The sequence below is a fragment of the Melopsittacus undulatus genome, chromosome 1 (assembly GCF_012275295.1).
Source record: "Melopsittacus undulatus isolate bMelUnd1 chromosome 1, bMelUnd1.mat.Z, whole genome shotgun sequence".
Lineage (NCBI taxonomy): Eukaryota > Metazoa > Chordata > Aves > Psittaciformes > Psittaculidae > Melopsittacus > Melopsittacus undulatus.
Genome location: NC_047527.1, coordinates 67835972 through 67859292, shown reverse-complemented (window position 1 = coordinate 67859292; position 23321 = coordinate 67835972). Strand labels below are relative to the sequence as shown.

Sequence of the window (23321 nt, the reverse complement as noted above, 5' to 3'; positions counted from 1 at the left end):
TTTTTTTCTTTTATTTTTTTTAATGAGAAGAGAATTAAGAGACGTTTCCTCATTTCTTTTCTATCCTTTTCCTACTTTCTTACTTTCTCAGCTAGTTTCCGCTGATGCTTATTCTACACTTTACAATATGCCCTTCCACATCTCCATGTGTTTCACTTGCTAGAGCAGGAAGTTCCTCCTCCTCTTCATTTCTTCACTACGGAAAACACAAAAATGAAGAGAGTGTAGAATGTTTATACAGAAAGCAGATGGAATAGACAAGTCTTTATTATGGAGTAGATGTGACTCTTACTTTCAAATACATGCATAAGTGTTCTTGGACAAGACACTTCTCTACCAAGAAAATACAGAAAATGATCCAACTAGCTAAATATAACAAGTTACCTCCCTCAGGACTGTAACTTACAGGTAATTTCTTCACAAGCAGTTTAAAACATGACCAAGTTAATTTTTCAGTTGTGTTTTCTCTAGTTTTTTCTAGCTAACATTTTTTTTGTTAAATCATCACTGCAACACCTCAAAACATAAATAAGGACAAAATTATCTACACATAAATGATTAACACCAACAAACCTCAGCTTAACTGAAGAACAAATTATTCAAAATAGAACACCCATAACCAACTACCATATGCCTAGAGACTTAAAATTACTTGCATTACAAAGAGTTATTAGATTATGATGGATGATGCCAAAGGAAGAACGAAGAATGAAAGGAGAATGCAGTTGACAGTCATAGAAACAAAATTCTGCAATAACTTGCAAATTTCAAATCTTAAAAAAAAAAAAAAAGTCAAAACAGTCTTATAGCTACGGAATATATTCGATTATACGCTCGTAGCACATGGGAGTTGTACAACAGTGCAAAGCCTGTAGCATGATTTAGCATAAGACAGTATTAACTCATACAAGAATAAACTGGGCAGGGGGAGAAGGAGGGGCAGCGGGGGAGAAGAAGCACCACATGAACTCTTAATGGCTGTTTTGTAAATCTCAAGAGGCAGACCTGACCAGGGGGTGATTACCATTCCTTAGCACTGCTCCAGATGAATGAGTTCTAATTGCCTCCTCATTTCTTCTTTTGTGCATTTTTGGACTGTCACTAAATCCCGCAGAAATAAGTTCTGACATCTTGAAAGCTGAACTGTGCTAAAAGAGCCTAAGCAGTTGATAGATCTTAAATATTTGTCCCCAGAGAAACTCAAAACAAGTAAATTCTTATTTTGCATATTAACAGAGACTGAAATGAATAAATGTTTATTAGTACAAATCAAGTGTACATGTCTGAGCATTTTGTAGGCCTTCTGAAATTGAGCACAGAGATAATTTGGCTGAGTATGTAGCAAATATAATCCCACCTCTTACAGGGTGGCTTTCCAAAGCATTAATTTAAAGGAACTAATACTATGGTAGATTTTATTGTTTTAATGTCTATGGCTTTCATGATATACAGAAAATGAATAAAACAGTGAAGCACCCCTCTCTATGCTAACCATCTCATGAGCAAGTCACACAGATCAGCATGTTTCTCTGCACATTTCATGTATGGTACTGACAAGTTTTTAAAGTAGTTTTAATTGCTTTGAGCTGAATGAATAGGGGCTGGGATATGGTTCTTGAATGCACAATTAATGGTAAAATTCTGCCAGGAGGAAGAGAGAAAGAAAGATTTCAATAATACAACTGCAGCAGTCAAGAACTAACAAAGCAGAGTTACACTTTTCCAGCAAAATAAATAAAATAGTAAAGCTTGATATCTCATCCCTACAAAAGCATGGAAAAATAACACAGGCATCAAGATTTCTGATGTTCCTCTGCTACCAGCAATCAGGATTCAATGCTCAAATTTAAGCAGCGTATTTTCTCTCCAGAGCATCGTCTCTTAGAGCGACACACATCCCTCACCAACTGCTCCCTTAGTTTAAATAGCAACAGTCTAGAGACTTGGACTAGTCACACATCCAGGAACTAGTAATAGTTTCTTCTAAGGTGGCACTTTTTCTTTGAAAGAAAGCATGCCTACCAGTAATGCCAGAATCAAGGTGCAGAGATTATTTTCAAGACAAACCTACTGCTTCCTGTGTGTACTACATCCTGTATTAAAAAAAGTAAATAAAAAGAATAAAAAATTTGATGCATTAGAGTCAGTTGTTTACAAGTGACCTAAAATGACAGCTGAGTAGGATTTTAGCATTGCTTCATACACTTCCAATGGAGCAAGCTTTGATGGTATTTAACAAAAAAACCAAACAACTAAACAACTAAAAAACCACCAAAGAAACAAAACCCGACCACCCTTCCTCCCCCAAAAGCTTCTACTTGGAAACAATAATTTTAGTTATTTTCAGAGGTATAACTTTTGTTTCATTTAACTTATTGTTCTGGATATTCCTTTCAAACTTTTTCTGCATCAAAAGGGTGCATAATTTTACCTAAGACTATGGACAGTTTAAAGAGCATCCTCTGTGTCAATAACAGAACTAAGAAAGCCAAAGAAAACCAGATGTATTCAGTCCAAGTCAACTAAGTGCTAAAGTTGAAAAACATCTTACCAATTCTGAGCCATATTTATATGAATATAAATGAAAAATTAAGTTTCAAACAATGCCTCTTTCTATGAAATGACAATAAAACACAGATTTATCACATAAGTATACAAACACAGTTTTCAGTATGAATGTTTTATAAGATATTACTGTCAGCAATTTCTTTTTTGTTATATTGCCTTGATCTGTATCTATGTAACCAACTTCTATGAGTGTATTCTATCCTAATGTAATCTGCCTAAAATGCTTGGCCATTCAGTGCTGACCTAGTTTTAAGTACTGACTAACCCTGATTTCCCCTGTTTCATTTTTTTTTTAAATAGTTACCAAAGATCAATACTTAAAACCATATAATTCTGATCAGTAACTAGAGAACAGGTTTACAGATAGGTCTTGTTTCCCCAAAGTTTTTCTTTTTGGTGAATATAACTGGGTGATATCATGCAAATTCATTCTTCTAAGGGCATGACACTAGCAGGTACAAAGTGTGCTTCAGGCAAACTGAATGCTTATTTAATTCCAATTAAATTGCCTCTGATGCTAGAATTCAAAATACACTATCCAGACTTACCATATTCTTTTTTCTGGGAAAGTCTGCTGGTTTAGTTCAACACAAACAGAATGCTTAAGTAGAATATGTTAAACCCTTCAAATTTTGAGGCATCATACCCTTCCGTTTCGTTTAATGCAAAAGCATGCATGCAAAATAACAAGTTTTTGGAAAACAAAATAAACCAAACCCTTTCAGTAGCTGTTGAAAATAACTAGGAATAAAAGATGCCTGAGTGATCTGAAATGAAGATCACAGATTTCAAAACTGTATGCTGGAACAGGTTCAATAACAACATGGAAAAAAGTTTGAAATGTTGTATTTTTCAGCCTGGAATTAAGTTCCCTTGCTTTTATTACCTAGCCTAAACTTGTAAAACCTATCTACCTAGAGAAAGCCATGGGCTTTTTTAACTGGACTGTAATTCTGTAATTCATAATGACAACACAGCTACTGCTATGTTACAATTGATTTTTTCTAAAACAGAAATTGAAAGGCAAAGACATTAATACTATGTCTACATTATTTTAATATTAGTTTGCTCTATTTATAGGTCATATTGAAAGCTGGCCTGTCACAATTAATCATTAGCACTGATCTGAATTACTTCCAATGACTGTTTTAACAGATGAAACAGCATACTTGCAAAAACCTTTGTCTTCCTAGCAAAAGTCTGTACACAAAATGTACTACCTCTTTTCCATTAAGGAAGCATATACCTGCATAATAACCTAGTATACGCATTCAGAATCCAAATATCAGCATCCATTAAAAAGAGGATTGTTCCCTGGGAACAACTCCAAGAGAAATGAGCAGTTTCACATAGATCAGAACCAAAGAAATATGGATTTTTTACATAAAGGTTGCAAAAGGACAAGAAGTTGAGGGGTGTCATTAAAGCTTCCCCACAAGTGAAAACAATGAAAATTTGATCTTGCGACTTTCTAAAAGCAAAGGTTAATCACATCTCTCTCATCTAATCTGGGACACATTTATGTAGTAGCCTTTTGCACAGGCATTCCTCCTCTGCTGCCAAAGCCTAACTGTATTTAAGGCCTCTGTAGCTTCTTCCAAATTGCACTGAAGTTAGCTGAAGCAGTTACAATCAGGTAAGAAAGCAAAAACAAGAGAGGGTGCCACAGAGGAAAGGAACACAGGCAGATACAAGTGCAAGCGCAACCTGAGTGCATGAGCTAGGCTTCCTTAGGAAAACAGGTTGGTCAGAGCACCATTAGTTGATACAATCTTTCTTTAGTTCACTCGCCTAGTCCCCAATCAGCTATACTCTGTACCAACATATTTTGTAATAAGCAAGCTAATATGTTAAGGCATCATACAAACAACCTGAAGAAATTCATTATGCTAACAGGTTAGACAAAGTGCAAAAATCCACTTCTAAAGTTCTTCAACTACAAATATTGTAATGCTTACTGACTACTATAAAACCTTCTGTTAACCACTGCATCCATGTTATCATGATGCTACTTAGACCATACAGTCTGAAATCCAGTGTCCTTCTTCATTCATACACCTTATTTGGACAGATCTTGTTATTTCGACAACAGTCAGCCTTCTTATTATAGAATCATAGAATAGTTAGGGTTGGAAAGGACCTTAAGATCATCCAGTTCCAAACCCCCTACCATGGTCAGGGACACCTCACACTAAACCATATCAGCCAAGGCTTCATCCAACCTTGTCTTGAACACTGCCAGGGATGAAGCATTCCTGAAGTTGGGATTACCATAAGCAAAAGAATATGGATTTCGCATCACTGGTAGCATCAGGAACATGTGTCAGCATGCTTGGTGTAAAACCCTTCCATGACTAAACCATGGGAATCCTGCTGATACAGATAATAGCCTATAAATGGTGGTTGCCAAGACTTTTTTCTAGTGGCCTATTAGCTATTAGTCCTAGTGGAAAACTTTCAATGTAGAAATACAGAAAAGGAGGATGATTCAATCTAAAAAGATAGAAACATTTTAAACAAAAAAAAACCATAATACCTTCTCATTTCCATTTAAAACAAAACAAAAAAAACCAACCCCAAAACATCTCTCAATTTATATTTTATAACCCATACCACTGAGGAAGATTAAGCCAGGAACACACCAAATACCAACTATTAACCAAAACGAAATGTCACATATTGTCCAGAATATTATTTTTATTTCTACTATACTGTAATTTACAAAATATATGAAAAGAGTAAAATCTGAATAAAGTTATTTTAAGAAAAAAAAACAGCTTCAAGCTTCACCTGTTAATTTCATTATACATGAAAAGTTTCATGCTGCAGCATGAAGCTTTCATTCAGAGTGGAAGCTCTTACAGGACAGAAACTGAACTTCAGCTTCCCATGAACTGAATAACCAAAATGAATCCCTCTGAAGACCAACTTTAATGGTGGTAGTGATAGCAAATTTGGATGCGTGTGAGGAACAGTCACCTTTGCCACTATTCACCAGGTGATTCAAGTATTAAATACTCTTAAAAGCTTTAGGAATGTGTTAAAATTCTAAACACAAAATATGAAACCTGTGATAGGATAAAGCCTCTAGCAAACACAAACTCTATACTGTCAACCAAAAAGTAAACAGACAAACTTACACTAGTTTTCAGTAGAGAATGACCCACCTGTGTTTCACAATGGGCACTACTCACTCAGCCTTCCCCTGCCTCAGCTACTGTGTTTTGCAGAGGAAAGCTAAGCCTGTAGAAAGTCAGTCTCAATTTTTTTAAGTATAAAGAGCAGCAAGCTACAGCACTGGTGTTATCATTACCTCTTTCACTGGCATCATCAACGAGGACGATCTCTTCCAGCATGTGTCGTGGTGACCTGTTTATCACACTGTGGACAGTTCGTAGAAGTGTGCTCCAAGCCTCATTGTGAAAAACAATGACGACGCTTGTTGTGGGAAGGTTGTCTGCGTACACCTTCGTTTTACACCTGTGAACAAGAATAAGGTATACCATCATCCATTTGTAGAGGTCAAGCCTTCAGTCAAAACTGCAACTTTGAAGTTTATTTCTGAGTGTCAATACTAACATTCACAATACATCAGTTGTATGAAAAATATGACAAAGGAGCAAAGGTGCACCAATTTATATTTTTACCTAAAACACACCCTTATGTATAGTTATGTATACATCTATGTATTCCATCATACCACTAAAAAAGGATAACCTCGATTTAATAACCAATACTAGAAGAGACATCCATACTGCTAAGACACAGAGATAACATTATGTGTCTCCACTACCCCTGTTTTGTGAAGAGTAGTATGCCCAGACAGATTAATCCAATACCCTAATTTAGGCTTGCATTCCCTTAGAGCGCAAGGGCAAAATCATAGTACTGTAATGGGTACAGAGGGAGAATGGAAAGAGACACAAGAAATGGCAAACAAACTATGAAGTAAATGCAATAAGAAATCTATAATGAACAAAACCAAATAATAAGAGAATGAAAGAATCCTGGGCACAACTGATGTTTGGAAAAAAAAAACACCACCTGTAATACTGGTGAGTTAAGTGTCTTTCATACTTTAATGTGTTTATATTACACAAACAGGGCTTTTTTCCTACTTACTGTATACATGTTAGAAGTACTATATAAAGGCTCACCAAGTTAAAAGAGAATTACATACATTCCAAAAATAGCACACAAAACCATAGGTTTAGTTCTCCTAGCAGCAGATGTATGATACATGCTCCAAGGAATCCCACATGCAGCCAACATTTTACACTCTATAATACTATTTTAAAACAAGTGATATTTTCAGTATCTCAAAAAAAAAATCAATATGCTGTACACAAAGTACTCTTAACAATTCTGCAAACACAATTCTGCTCTAAAAAATAACCCTGCAAACTGAAGTGTTCTCTGCATAGATCTGTTCCTCCTGCACATTCAAAATCACACAGAGACTTACATAAGATTTGATGGTACAAATCCTTTAAGAATCAAAGATAGAGATGTACGCAGATCACAAACACAAGGAAAACATTGGAGAGGGAAAAGAAATACATCAAATGGACCTTCATTTAAAATGTTTTTATTAGATCCCAAATTTTTTAGTTGATTTGCTGTCCTGTAACCTGATCTAAATGTTATTAAAATATAGAAACAAGTATTCATGACTATCACCTTAACAGCAGTACAGTCTGAAAGCTGGAGAAGTATATAGTATGTATCCTCTATCTTAAACATATAAAACCAATGCTGAAAGAACAGCCTGCCAATACAGGATTATGGTGTCGGCATCTAATCCCATCCAAACCAGTGACACCAGAAATGTCAACCAAAACTGGGCTCCCAAAAGGAATATTTCATTTGCTGGATAACTTGGTTAGCCAGAGCTGTTTGAAGTGAGAGCAGCTCTCACAGCACAGTCATTTCAGCTCTGAGGTGGAGACAAAACCTCAGTGTGCATAGAGATCCCAGATCTGTAAATCCAGATACAACTGAAGAACTATCTGAAAGACCTTCTGTGGCATCATTTTTCATTTCTGAGAACTGATGCTGTAGGATCAGGCACTACCTGTCTTCAATATTGTATATTAATGGCCAAATATAATTAATTGTTGCACTGAAGTGATCATGAAAACTTTGGGAAATATGATAAAATCTTTAGTGAAAGTAGCCATATATCCCTATGTTTTCCAATTTAATTCACACTTGAAAAAAAAAATTGCAAAGCATGCCAGCTGAAGAAGTTATTTCTGTGGTATCAATTGGAAAATAAAATAGCCTTTTAAAAAGATGCTATGACTTTCAGATGAAATATTAAATCACAAACCAAATAATCTTTCCCTCATATTTGTTATTTGTTCAGCCTATTTTGCTACTTTAAAACCAGATTCTTAATGTTTTATTCCTTCTGCTGCACTGGTTCCTAGACTAGAAAAGAAGCATCTGATTGTAGACCTTCAGCTACAGTAGGAACACCGATCCACCTATTGCTCCTCTACTTTTTGGCAGAATATTTGTAAAAAACCTGAGGAGCCTGCTAGCAGTTCTCTGAAAAGCAATAACAATGTGTCATTCACCAAGAATATCTTGCCGAGGCGGCCACAGGATCTACTATTGTGATATGAAATCTCTCATCTCCAGCCTTGCTTTTTTTGTCATGGTCTTACAGAACATTTTATTTGAGCTCAAACCAATGAACTGGTATAATAAAAGCTAGCCAAGTGATCAGGGACTACCATGCCTATAAACAATTACGCTGTCCTAAGTATAAATATATCAAAACATTTAAGACCCATCTTTGAAGGGGAACTTTTTAGTACTAAGAGGCAGGCTTACAGGTATCTTCTTCTGAGATGCCAAAAAGGCATTCCCACTGCCCTGTCGTGCAGAAGGTGAACATCCTCCTTTCCTTAAGGGGAAAGCCTAAACTCAGCCCCACAGATCAACCCTTTCTGGGGTAACAATTTAAGAGCCACCCTAGACTGGCTTGTTTAGCAATATGTAAAAGCGTATCATGTGTAACACAAGGGTATTTCATAATAAAACTGGCTTGAAATTTTTGAATGCTATTCTTAAAGGGTTTGGTGTGAAGTTATTCTGGAAAGATCCACTGACGCAGGTAGAATAAAGGAAAGAATAGTATGATACCTGATTTTTCATATTCCTTTCACCTCCCTTTCTATAAATACCTTTTAGCTATGTACTCCATTTTTAATTTTGAAACCACTGACACACACTCCTTCCTTCCCCCCAAGAATGTATTGCTGTAGAATATCAGACCAATAAAATAGAACAGGTGATGCCTGTAATTAGAGTATTAACTTTTTATATAAACCCCGTTTCATCCTTACTAATATATAAATTAAGAATCTTTTTTTTCTTTCATTTGAAAACACATTACTCCAGAAAGGGATTACTACAGAATTTAAAATAACGTATTAGTTTCAACTGTTATGCAACATTAGTAGCAGAATATAACCATGAGTTGTATGACACATAGTGTATGAATTAAGGACAATTTGAATTTTAATTAACAACTAATATATTACGTTCCCTTTGTTGGAGCCTGCCTCAAACAGTTTCAAAATTGAGTGCATAATATTAGGAAGGCATACCATCTCCAGGAATTTAATGAAGACTCCAAACAGCAGCTGAGAATGTCTACTTCACATCAAATGCATCATTCTTTCCTAAATCTACAGCATTCATGATGCAAACTCTTGGCTAATGTGACTCAATATATTATTTAAACTGTGGAAAGTCCCCAGAAATGTCAGACATTTAAAATGCAAGCAGAGACTTACTGCCCTATTACCTACAGGCACAGGAAACTAATATGCCAGATTGTTAAAATATGATCAAGACAGCCTAATTAGTCTACATTTCTTCATGTACACGTTCCAATGCTTAAAACAGTAATGTTCTTTATTTCATAGCAAGTCTCCATCTCACGCACTGAAATCTCCACCGTCAGCTGCATTAGCCTTGTATTCTTCCCTAATTTTTTATTTTTTGCTTTCATGTAACTAGGAAATAAAATGGAAAATTAGTTAGGAAATGAAGTTATCCAAATTTTTAATGCCCAATCAAAATCAGATTTCAGAAAAACAAGTTTAGAAGCTAGACTTTTAGAAGTTGCTCTACTAAGGAGCCACAGAACTATAAAGACATACTCTGCTCTGACCCCTCTAAAACAGTCATACACAATCTTCACAGAATTTCACCTTTTGGGAATTTTGCATCATGCATTCAGAATACTTCAGGCTCAGTTCTTTAGAACTACGTAGGTACTCTTAGGTCCGTATCTTGCCAAGGGCACAAGGCAGTGTAAGATGTCCAAATCCTTCACAACTTAAATTCAAAGTTAATGGACTGAAAGTAAAGGAAGGAGAACAGATTCTATCATATATAACATTGCTAAAGAAGAACAGTGACAGCAGAATAAGCTTAAGTTGTCCCTAACACCCTGTAGCCTGATTTCAAGGGTTTAAATCCACGGAACTTTTTAAGATGGAAGTCTAAATAATCAACTATGGGTTGTGTTATACTTCTCTGTTATCATGATTTTTTAATGAAGGTGTTAATTGAATCGTATATAGAAGCTCTGCATGTTTTAGATATGGGATATTCAGAAAAAGAAAAAAAAAACAAACAAAAACAATCTCAAAAGAGAACTGTATTCAGCAGGTTACACATAGCCACTTGGAAAGTACCTGATGCTACTTCAAATGCACCTGAAGAACTTCTGAACAGGCTGCTTTCCTACTTTCTCTTTCAACACAGGGTACAAATAGTCCACAGAAGATATTATGAAAATAACCAGAAGAGACAGCAAGTAATGCGATTCTGTCTAAATAAAATTAAGCCATTAATCTCAAGTTTAATTGCTGCTTCAGCACAATCTTGCACGGAAGGAAGACAACTCTTCATTTTGCACTTCCTGCATCACCACAACCATATAATTTCAACCCCTCTCCACATCTAGCAGAACTGGAAGCCTCTCTCTCCTCGGATGCCAGTGAAAGAATGAGAAAATTGTACTTTACCACTGTGGGGACAGAAGTAATCTACCAGGTGATCTTACAAGATCCTTCATTTGAATTCCTCAGAAGGTAAAATTCTTCTGATACCTATCTGCTCTGCTCAGTGCCTGACTGGGAGATTGACAAGGCTTACCCACTCTAGCCATCAGCACCCCAGACACAGAAATGCCAGGGACTCGGGACACCACCCTTCACTATCCTAACACCACGTCTTTCAGTTTGCTGTTGGAACTTTCACAAGCACTTCAAATTTATCTTAAAAAAATGCAGCTGTGCAGCAATCTTAATATAGAACAGTACTTGCTTGGCTTTCTATTGATACTATGAAATTGTATTCATAGATCAATTTACTTAGAAATTATACCTAAAACCAAAGAGATTGAACGCTACATGTGTAATATTCTCAAATCTCAAAAGACAAAATATTTACAATGTTAGTACACCCTTCAAAGTCATGCTAAATAATTTCTGAAAGTAACATAATAAAATGGGATTTAATATCCCAACACCTACTAAATGCTTTTGTTTCATAGGCTAAGACCCATGCCCCCTCCCCCCCCCCCCCCCCCCCCCCCCAAAAAAAATCTAAACAGGGTAGAGGTTTTGTAGGAAATTAATTATTCACTGCCATAATGTTTATGCAGTGTGATACAATTGAGAAAAACCTCATTCATTGAGGCAATAAAAAACCCCAAACAAACAACAAAACAAAAAGGTACTTTTTATAAAGATTTTGTCATAATTATATTCTGTACTAGAAATAAACATGAAATTTCTAAATCCTACAGGGCAGATCTCTACCCCTTCTGATGCTGCCAACAGGTTATTCTCCACAGAGGAACAATGAGAGCACAAGTTAACACTGAAACATCCTTTTTTTTTGGTTTCTAAACATAGTTTTCAAAACAAAGTGTCTTATGCTTACCCGAATCACAAAAAATAATAAGACTCAGACACTGCGTGAGCCATCATTCACTACACCTGATACCAACTTTATTCCCGGATTCCACCAGCCTTTCATAGGTTCAAGGCATGACCAACAATTTACAAGGACTCAAAAACATTAACAGCAGTAAATCACCTATGCAATCCTTGTTTACAAGCCCAGTGCACATAGCCCTGAGCACTGTGATAAAGGACAGAGGTGGAACACAAGCAAAAGTGTCTCCTGTGCACTAAGCAGCTCAGCTGGGAAACCCCAGTAGGGCTTAGAGTTCATATGTGCAGTATGATAATGAAGTGCTGATACATTTTTGAAAGCTGTACTAGCAACAGATTGGGGAAGGAAGGGAAGCATATTTAGATATTTTACAAATTTACTACAATCTTTTATCTTGCATACTACAAACAAGTTATAAATAAAGGCTGAATTTACAAATAAACTGCATCCCAGAACAAATTTGTAAAATTTGACAAAGGAATAGTCCAAGTCTAGCTGAAAATCAGGTTAGAGCTGAAACTTTCAGGAAATACTATACAGTACAGCCCCTGTATTAAATCTGTTTAATATCACTGATGTAGTACAAACAGTATACTCTTGAGTATTCAAATATATTTGAGTCTCTGGGAAGTAAGCAACAGTATCCTTAGATCTTGAAAATACACATTCATTTTCTACTGAGATTGCCAAAATGAATGCCAGATCAATAGAGAAGAAAAGCAGAAAATCTGGACGCCTCTCAGGCTTTAATTACCGATATCTGATGAATATCACCACAGTGCAATAAAATGTCAGTAATCCATTGTTTACCTGTCCACTTACTGTAAGTTACAGCCTGCAATAAACACAGCTATGTCTAATGCAAAACCTCCTCTCTACTTAAGTCAAGGATGAAAATAGTTTAGAAATAAGACACCTTAAGCCGTACAGACTGACCTACATTTCCATCAGAAGATAAAGCCCTGTAGCAGGGGTGGCAGAGAAAGTGTCAAAACACTACAGCAAGAACCACCACCACTCAAGTGGTGTGTTTCTGACTTATTTTTTCCTGTTTATAAGCAGCAGCCTCACGATATCATTATGAACAAGAGTGTCAATAAAACTGTTCCCAGTATAAAATTTAAGAAAACCCCAGCTCCCAAATTGAAGACAATCAAGATGAATAAAGATCTCATTTTCACACAGAAGCAACACAGCTAGAAGGGCTAAAAGCAATACTTCTGAGAAAGATCGAATTGCTGACTGTCATAACATGCCAAACCACTTTTCACTACACAGACTGCATGCAACCACAGTTCTAACTTGTGGCTGCACAAAGAGAAAGCACTGCAGATAAGGTTACAACAAAACTTCATGCTACCCTTGAAACTGCTTCTTCCAACCAAATCAAAGCAATTTGGCTTACAAAGAGGTCTTCATTTCTGCAATTCATATCACAACTCCAATTAATCTTTCTGAACAGGTGACTTGAATGCAGGCAAATCCCTTATTCTTAAGCATTTCCATCCAGCCTGCTTAATGTCTGCCTTGAATAGTATTACGTAATTTACCTGACATCAAGAGTATGAAATTTTCCTTTCTTCTGATCTCAAACATTTGGATATAAGAAAGGTCGCATTATCTCATGAGTCAAGCAGAAATCTTCTTTAGACCCTGGAAACAAAATCCAAAATGGTCCTTAAAACCATTGTGGTTACAGAATTCAAGCAGAATTTCACAAAAATAATTAGCTGCAATTACTATTTTCCTTATCCTGAAAGCAGTCACAGGAAAGTGTCTCTTGACAGAAGCAAACACAATTCTGTCTTCAAAGACTGAAATTGAGCCCTAAGTTCCCTAGCCAAATTATTCTCCATATTTGACCTATCAATTTGAATATAGTTCAGGATACGTCTGCTTATCCAAAATAGAAGACACTCGTAACTAAGAATGAGATTGCGAAGTGTTTGTGTATATATGCACATACATGTATATATGTATGCATATACAGGTGTGTGTGTGTATATATATAAATATATATATTTATGTATAAAGAAGCAAGCTGAATTTTTATAGTGACTTTCTCCCCACCTTCTAAATTTTCCAGGAAAAAGATTTATAGGTAATTTCTTCCAGGTTACTCATTAAGTCAACATGAACAAGAATATTTCCAAATGTTGATTCTACAGTGGGCCAGTAACGAGCTATAAGCACCACAAAAGCCAGATGAAAAAATACTTCTGCTTGAAAGAACTGCAGTCTTTAATACCTCACATGCTTTCAGATCTCCAGCGTGACACTGTTCAATGTTACAATACTGGCCGTCAGATCAGCAGATTTCTTTTAGAGATGCCAGGTTAATGAACAGCCAGGATTTCTAGCTTGTAACAAAACACTGAATAAACTTCTGAAGTCTTCCACCTATGTTGCCAACTTCACTCTTTTTTATTATCTCTTACATCAGTACGACCTGACCTAAATGAATACCAAAAGTTCACACAGTGTATCACAATTTATGGAGATATTTAAATCTCCACGACCTTATGGGTAATTTAAGATGCCCTTTCTGTGTGTACACACAGAACTTTTAATACAAACTTTTTTTTGTAACAAAGTGTCTTGTTGCTCCCCTTTCCCTCCCCCTTCTCACATGTTCCTCCTAATTTTGTGGAACTGTGGGCTGCTGCCAAAAGCAGTAATCCCACTTTTCACCATTACAGTTTTGTACCATCCCCTTCTTTGCACCAGCTCTGGTAATTATACAGCTGCTGGGTGTGTATTGCTTCAGTCTGCTGATTCAACAAAGTATACTTCTTTTTCCTTTTTGATGTGCAATCCTCCATCCAGTCAGTGAACATGAAGGCCACACAAACGTGAGATCAGTATCAACAGAAGCAGTGAGAAGACTTCTTTTAGTTGAAGTCTACATTTACACCAGATTTTATATATAAGAGTATATGAAAGTATCCCTTCGCTATTCTCCTGAATAGTTAGAAGCAAAGAGAGCTCACCTTCACTAGCCTCACACAGAAGCAAATACTTCATGTACTGACATTTAAAGCCCCAGCGTTACACATTTGAGTTCCAAGAGCATGTTCTTCCATGTGTGCCTTTACTGTTTTTCTATGAATAGGTTTACTCAAACTGTTTTCCTCACACAGGAATTAGTAAATTTTGTGAATGCATCATACTATGATTCAACTGTAGTATCCTGAAGTATACAGCAAATCAATTTGTTCTGAGAAGTTAAAAATACCAACTCCAGTGTATTCTTACATGCATATTTCAGGCTTAAAATCAACAATACATTTTTAAGCACATGTATGAGAGCCACACTGCATTCCCATAACTAAAAAGCATTATATTGTGTCATAAAATTATAGTGCCTAAATCTAAATAGGGTTCTTTGAAAGCAAAGACATAACAGAATTATTCCTTGAAGAACTTTTTCAGAAAGGAGACCAGTACAACTGCAACAAATTCCACAACATTCATGTAAGTTAGACTTAGAAGAATGGCTTTTAACCCAGAAAAATAATTGCCTACTTCCTCACAATTGTGAAAGCAAGCTTGGCAACAGGAACTGAGCACGGTAGTTTAAGTCAGCAAAAAAGCCTTCATCTGTAACTTAAACCGAGCACATTAGTGTATTAGTGAAATATTAAGCGCTCAGAGGTCTGCATCTTATTTTTCTATTAAGTAGCTGAAGTAACAGCTTGTATGAATTTAGACCCAGTTCACAAATACGTAGGGCAACCTGGCTAAAAGCTTTGATTATACCCTATCACTATCCATACCTCTTAACTCTGGCAAAATTATACCAACTAAGGGACAAAATAAAAGGAAGATTTTTATGGTCTAGATTCTTAAGTTCTAGAGAATCTATAGCCTTGGAAAACAGGTTATTAAGGTATCCCAAAGCTATCCACACACCTCCTTGCTGCAGGTCTCCTTGGGGAAGTCCACCCCTTTCTAAGAAATCACAATCTGCAAAATATGACACTCTCCTAGCTCCAGTGAGAACCAAAGCTGATATGAACTACACTATCATGACACGTCTAGTATGTCATGACAAGACTAGTCCCAGCTATGACTTGTTTCCAGCCTTGGCCACTTGTGCCTGAAAGACAATAGCATTTTAAGAAGCTCTTTTTTACTGTAAAAACAGTCAGAATTGAGTTTAAACTTTCACACCAGGGACCCAAATGTCTCCTTAACATTTTATATATTCCACAAATTATTAAATAATGAATGCAGCCTGGAAAGCTCTGCCTTAGAACACAGTACTCATTCTTCATTTTGCAAAGCAGCTTCCAAGTCACCTCAAAGAGCATGAGAGCAAAACCAAGTCTTATGACACATACAAATTCCACGCACTTAACAAACCACTTTCTGGCCTGAATACTGGCCTAAGACACACAAGCACAGCTGAACACGGATTTTAGTCATTCACACCTATTTTATCCATTGCCTCCCTCATCTCCAGCAAAAATCAAGGCAACACTCTAGTGCTCCTAATCACCCATCTTTTACTCTTTACTGTCATGTCAAGCCCACAGCTGCGTATTTTCCTGGCAACTGTGATTCAACTCCCACATTGATGACTGATTCACAAACCAGAATAAGACACGCTTACAAAAAATTATCCTACTAACAACTTTAAAACCAACCTGTTATCCCCAGCTGCTTGCTCCTACGCAAAGGCATCCCTCCAGAGGCTGTGGCCCTGTCAGTTATTAGTTACAGTAACATGCCCCAGTCCAGACCGGGAGAAGTATCCAAGCTAAAAAATTACTTCTGCTGTAGCTCTTTCTGTTAAGCAAATCATTCAATTGAGATAAAGAATAAGTAGAATAATATTCCTGCTTACAGACACAAAATGACTAGCGATTCAGGCATATGTCAGTGATTTTAAATGCATGTATGTGCCTCAGTAATTTTGTGCCAAATAATAAAAATAAATATAAACCTGTTAATACCACTGGGGCATGGCTCAGCAGAACACAGATTTCAGCTTCTGTAGAAGTCTTGCACTGAGAAGTTCCCTGAGCTGGAGAAGTGCCTAGAAGATATTAAAACAGCTCACATTTCTGTTCTTCTAGTAAGGAAACAAAATTTCTCGGACAAAACATAAAAATGATGCCTGGACTGGGTCATCTATAAAGATTAACCTATGAGCACCTAAGAACCAAGCAGGTGCTTGCCGTGATACAGGTGACAGGGAGGGTTGACAGAACTAGAAATTAATGCAAAGGATAATGTGGACTACCTAAAGATCTGATGTCCAGCTGACAGGTTATGCCATCCCCATTAAATACGTATGGCAAATTGGTCCTGGCACACCTAATTCCACCAGCTTTTCAACAGTTATCCATTAGGCAAAGATTTAAAGACTTCAGTATTTCAGAAGAACTGACATGCCACACAATTCCAGGACTTGAAATCTTCCCCCCATCACACATTAAAGAAAGCAACCCAGAAAACCTGCAAAGAAAATAATTACATGGTTGAACAGCTAAGTGTGCCTTTGAACATATCCCTCTTTCTCAAAACTATGACTGAAAGTGCTACTGGCAGCTGCGCTGTAAGCACAGAAATGTGGTTAGGAATGATTAGAAACTACCCATTCTCCTTCTCCACAAACTATTTCTATATTAGCATGAATATTAGCATAGATAGAACAGGTTATAACAGAAGTGAATCCACTAACACAGCAGAAAGCGTTTCTGACTAATGAGATAAACACCTTCATAAGACATACGTGAGTATATTTATAGTTTTCACAATTCTGAAAATAGCTAGTGTTCTTGAAAAGTAGCATTAATCCACACATATAGATCAAGATACCCATGCATTTTAAACGCAGTACTGTTCTCAAATTTGCTGGGGAGTTGTTAACACACTCCCCAACTTCTACTTTAGCATGACCTTACGGGGTACATACTGAAAAGATATAAAAAAGACGATCTTTTTGGAGACTATTTCTCTCTCAAAATGTACAAAAAATGTACACAGCAACTGAATGTTAAAATTCTTGACAGCTATTTAGAAAAACAGGAAATCCAACTCCCTGTGATGTAACCTAAAATTCTATTCTAAGATTCCACTTTCATGCACATAGCATAGTCACAGTATTTGTGTCGATACAATGGAAGAGAAAAATTGCAACATTACCAAACTTACAATGCATCCTTTACTGTGAAACACTGCAAAGCACAGCCAAGCATACAATACAAAGGATTACAATTTTAAACCAAAGTTGAGCTATAGTAATTTCATTTGTCTACAAAAGCTTGAGTGATGCTTATGTAATAATTTGTAGCAGTTTATACCAATTTCTCTTTCCATTTTTTTTCTGACTTTGAAGTCTGGACTTCACAAAGCTCATAATTAATTCAGCTTGTTAGATCCACAAATTTACTTTCTTATGTTTGTACTTACACTATAAAAATGGCGAATATATACATACAAGTTTTCCAGTATGAATACTGATGAACAGGTGATGCTATTTAGTTTCTTCCAGACTTGAGGATCATTAAAAACCAAATTACTCATGTTTACCTATGAAATAACTAACTGTTGTAACTATTATTTCCCAAAAGTTTTGTTTATTCTTTCCATTCAGCTCTTCCAGAAAAAGCATATAGGAATAACCCCAATTAGCATCCCAACTTTGACAAAATGCCTCCAATGAAACTCATAATTTTCTCCACAGCTAAAGCAAGTTGAGAATGCTAACTACAAATTCTTAACCAGTGGAAGTTACTACTTTACACATTTCTTATCATATAGAGCGTATGAAAAGGGTGCAGACATTGCATATGTATCTGCAAGAATGTCAAGAAATTCCATTGGAAAGTTACAACCATGACCAGAACAACAACATAAGAGAGAAAATGACAAACACCACCGCCCATGCCCCCCAATCCTGGCCACATCTGTTAGTTTTGAAAGAAAACCCTACAAGTTCATGATTCACATTCTTCCACTATACTGAGAAATAGACAAGTAGTGACCATAAAATCTGACTAACGATATATCTGAAAATCAATTGAAAAGTTACATTAATTCAAACTTACGAGATCACATTCTGAAAAATACATGGCTCAATAATTAAAAACTTCAGCACTACCAGGAACCTGTGCACTATAGAATCACATTCATTACAATAGATGAAGGTACCTACAAACCAGCTCTTTTTCACTCATTAAAACTGAAAAGTGGTCAGAGCTTCATCTTACTCTGCTAATACTACCTTCTGAGATAGAAGATGAAAACAGATTAATCCAGCAGCTAGGTCTTGCGTATAGAGAAGCAACAGCAGAGCTATTAAAGATGTGGAGTTTCCATAACATCCAATTCTTGCAAGAGAATGCAGATAATTGATTGGGAAAATCTTGTTTCATGCGCTTTATTTAACTTGAGAGTCCCTTTCATAAACAAGAGGAGCTGGGGATAGAGGGACACATCAGCTACCCTGCCAGAGTAGCCCCAGGAGAGTAAAGCAATCTTAGTTTTATTTAAAACTAGGCTACAATTTTCTTTCTAATTACTTATGACTCAAATAGCTCTGAAAGGATCAATATTTCAGAGGCAAGATCAAAAACAAACCAGATGGGTATTAGAAAACATTATAATGCAATCTAAATGAGGCTTTGCACATTTCATCAAGTAAGAAATTTTTTAAGTATTTCTCTCATCATCAAATCTTTTCTATTTCATATCATACAGAATTTTACTCTGCCTCATTACAAGCAATGCATGAATTTTTCAAGTAAGTATTTTTTCCTGAAATGCCAAGTCTTACGTTAACTTTGTTTTCCTTCAACCAAATTAATTTCTATTCCCCGAACAGGCTTCATACTTGTAATCATATGCAAAGTTAAATAATGCTAAAAAAAACCTGTTCTGCTGTTCAATCTTGTTTCCCAGGTAAGTACCATATATATAGAAAATCATCCTACTTGTTACTTCAGCAGTAATATCTTACAGAATTGAACTTTTGTTTTGGATCACTCTTTGCACATCCTTCATTTAAGTAGAGTACATTTTTAATACAATATAAAGCACTTACCCTTCTAACCTGACATCAGGTAAAGATCTGTTGAGTGCAATCATTTCACTTGCCATTAAATTAAATTGATTAATTTTAAACATTTCTTTCATTTTTTCTTGCTCCTCTTTCGGAATGACCACAGGCTTCCCCATCTCTCCAGGTCCTTCATGTGGTTTTTGTATGGGTTCTGGAACTAAGAATAAATAAAATATTGGTAACTACTTTTATGCTTGCTTTTGTTTGCTTATAGTTTATTTTACACTGTAGGAGTGTTCCTGTTTAAAACAGAGTTCTAAACCCAACAAGGTTTTGGAAGTGAAAACAAATCTTCATATTGGAGTTTAACAGAAGTATCTAACTGCTACTCTTGGACACAGCAATTCATGGGAAAAAGCAGTAAGGGTTTATATCTATCCATCATCCAGTCTTAATTGATTTTACTGTTAAAGTTCTGGTACAACAGACATTTATGTCCCAGACTGCTCTTGTACACAACAAAGTTTCCAGGAAAAGTTAAATTTTCCTTTACAGGCATTTTAATCTTATGCCAAAACCAAATAGACACATAAAGAATGAAGATAAAATTAAAAGAAAAAAGAAAAGCCCAAGCCTTCCATACTCGCTGAAACAAAACTTAAAATATATACTTACTAATAACTGAAACATTTTACTAGTTTGCATTTAGGGTTAAGCAGTTACAAGCACAATGTGTTCCTTGAGAAACTTTAATTTTCAAGCACCTGAAGCAATTTGCATTAATGCGGTAACATTTAGCACAGAAAACCCTCCCACCACAGAGATGTTTTGTTTTTTACCAAACTCCCTTTGACTGCCAGTTGAACTATACAATTCTAGAAGTCACCAGCCAGCCACTTATACACTGAAAACTGATAGATATGTCCCAGCAGATCCTGAGCAGATTGACTTGGGCACTTGTTTTAATCACTGGTTACAGTGAGCAAGCAGTTTTGCTTTGCATCTTTGCCTCCTCAGAAAGGACGGCTGAACCCACATTGAAACTTACTAATTTGCAATTGCATAACCTTTTAATTACAATATGTGCCTTTTGGGGGATAATTAACATAAAATTATGGTATACAGTAAGGCAATTGTTTGGGCTTAATTTAATATATTCAGCTTGGGTTTATTACATGGGATTATCACAACTATTCTTATTAAGTGTATGGCAATTAGTATACAGGTTCAATTGGACAGAAAATGATTAAATGAAGAGTGTTCCACACACGTAAAATGAATGAATAAAAGCAACCAGAATACAGTTATTCTGATGTTTTTCAGCATTCTGAATAGTGAATGTTTTATCCTATCATATTTGTTATTTAGAGGATTATATAGTTTCCTGTTTCATTTACACTTCCAGTTGCTTGTTAAGTTTGACGAAACTGAATAGCTAAAATAACTGAAAATTTATCTTTCACATTTGCAGATCTTGCTGTTCCATGCTAGTTCAGCACATCAGTGAGTTGTACCCAGATGTACAAATTCATCAATTGAATTTTTAAATTTCATCAGCAAATACACATACTACTTGATTACACATTTTACCTAAATAAAGTACTCCCTTCTCCTGCAGAAAAAATCCAGCAACAACTGATTAGAGCCATAGATATTTTATGAAACTCCATAAATACAAAGCCATGCAAGATTGGTGTGCAGGGAGAGATGACTTCCAAGAAAAATTAGCCATTGTTTCTCAGGTTTCTGTTTATGGTCATCTGTTTTTCCCACAAAAGCATACAGTTTTCACATAAACACAAACCAAAAACATTCTCCCAAAATGACTAATACACATAACTAAAAATTCAAACTGCAGTGCTCTTTTGTCAGTTAATTCTGAAAAGAATACTTCCTTTAGAGGACTGTAGACATGTACTGATGACATACTTCCAACAAACAGAAATCAAGTTTACAGCTAGAAGTTTCAGAGCTAAATGAATATATTAATCATCACCTTATTCAATGAGAAATCTAGTAATGTTTTTCCAGACATTTCTGATTTGTACCAGTAAATCATTAGTTTCCAATAGGGCTTGATTTCTTCCAGATCTTTGTTAAAATTCAGGAACTCTTCACATCTGTGGGCTGCAAATTTCTTTTTACCAGGCAATATGCTTGATGAAAACCAGATACTTCAAAACCTAAGACCATCTAAGCCAGAAAAATGGACAGATTCTTTGACATGTCTTTAGGGGCCACAACAACAGTAAACTGATAAAAACAAAGTAATCTGTAAAGGAACCACCATAATTACAAGAAAGCTGTTTGGATAGGTAAAAAAGTTTAGAGTAGTTTTGTCTTTTGATGCTTACTAATGTTCAGTGATTTTCTTTCCAACTCTTAATAACCTTTAAACTTACAGCAACAGCCTTCCATCAGCAATAGTTACTCTTTGAATTTCCTGATAAGCCATCAGGAACGACAGAACGGGAATGCCACCTAGAAGATGTACCGACAAAAAGAACACCTGTAACCACTGAGGCAAAAGGTGCACACTCTGCATTACTCAGAATAGGAGCGAGACAGCCTCAGAGATGAGCACTGGAGAGAGCTATGCCCAACCTACTCTCACCTCTGGAGTGGTCATGGTGGGGAAAAGAAAGAGCAGCACTATCAGCCAATACAATCATAGGCTCCCCCCTAGCTCCCAGATTGATGTTGCAATCAACACTGCTCATTGCTCTGATCCCACTTCCCCAGGCTTCTCCAGCCATGGTGGAGGGGATGGGCAAATGCTTAAGCCTACAGCCAGATCATCCCACACAACTACAGTCACTAGATTCCAATTATCCCTCTTCTGGTATCATTTTAGTTCCCCAGTTCAGTATCACCCAGACCTCATGCCGGTCCCCCTTTTCCCAAGACATCTCCACCTCAGTTCTCTTACCACCCAGGAAGTACCTGTCCCTTTTCCACATCACTTTTTGTCCCCCATTTCCACTCTCACATCATTTCAACTACCAGCTCCTAACCTTTCTGAGAGTGTACACAAAGACCTCATTCCGCTCTTCTTATAGTTCCCTTTAACTATGTACACAGATTTTTCTGCAGATTCACATTCTCATTATTTTACTATTTCTTATTTTGTAAAATATAACAGCAGTATACATTCAATCCAAGATTAGATACATAAGCTAAAGCTCATGATTTAAGATGCTAGTATCTTATGCCATCAATACCAAGGAGAGATTTTTCCCAAAGGCAATTTAGACCATAGCTATAAGTCTCATTCTGGAAAAGAAACTTCCTCCATTTTCTGTATTAAAAAAAAAAAACAAACTAAGGAGAGCATCCTTGTAACTTCATCAAAAGTCTGAATTGTCCAAAATTATCCTCAAAATCCTTTACTCCTGCAAAATATCTGAAGACTAATTTTTTCAATTAGGCAAGCACAGCCTAAAATAAACTTACAAACTCCTCAGAAAAACTTACTCATATGTCAAATAGGTTCATTAAGTGCTATGGAATTCTTCCATGAATTGCAAAGAGAACCTATATACCAGAGTGACATGGACAAGAGACTATAAAATTCAGCACACTTACATAATTTATGCTGAATCAAGAAAACTAAATCAATTATGGAAATAATGTGGGGGGGAGGGGAGGAAGTGACATGAAAAAGCATATTTTGATGAAAGTTTCCCAGAAAAAAAATAGCTTCAATGTTATCTAAGGAGATTCTAGATATTCTTAGTACTCCAAGTGGCTAAAC

At 36.2% G+C, this 23321-nt stretch overlaps 1 protein-coding gene across 1 annotated transcript in view; it reads right to left on the bottom strand.

Annotated features, from left to right (window-relative positions):
- The window catches only part of GALNT1 (polypeptide N-acetylgalactosaminyltransferase 1), an 86532-nt gene that overhangs the window by 19870 nt on the left and 43341 nt on the right, over positions 1-23321 (bottom strand). The window contains exons 4-5 of the mRNA XM_034062985.1: positions 19610-19784; positions 5882-6048 (exon numbers count right to left, since the gene is read on the bottom strand). Coding sequence (XP_033918876.1) covers positions 5882-6048; positions 19610-19784 — 342 coding nt within the window. The remainder of the gene's footprint in view (positions 1-5881; positions 6049-19609; positions 19785-23321) is intronic.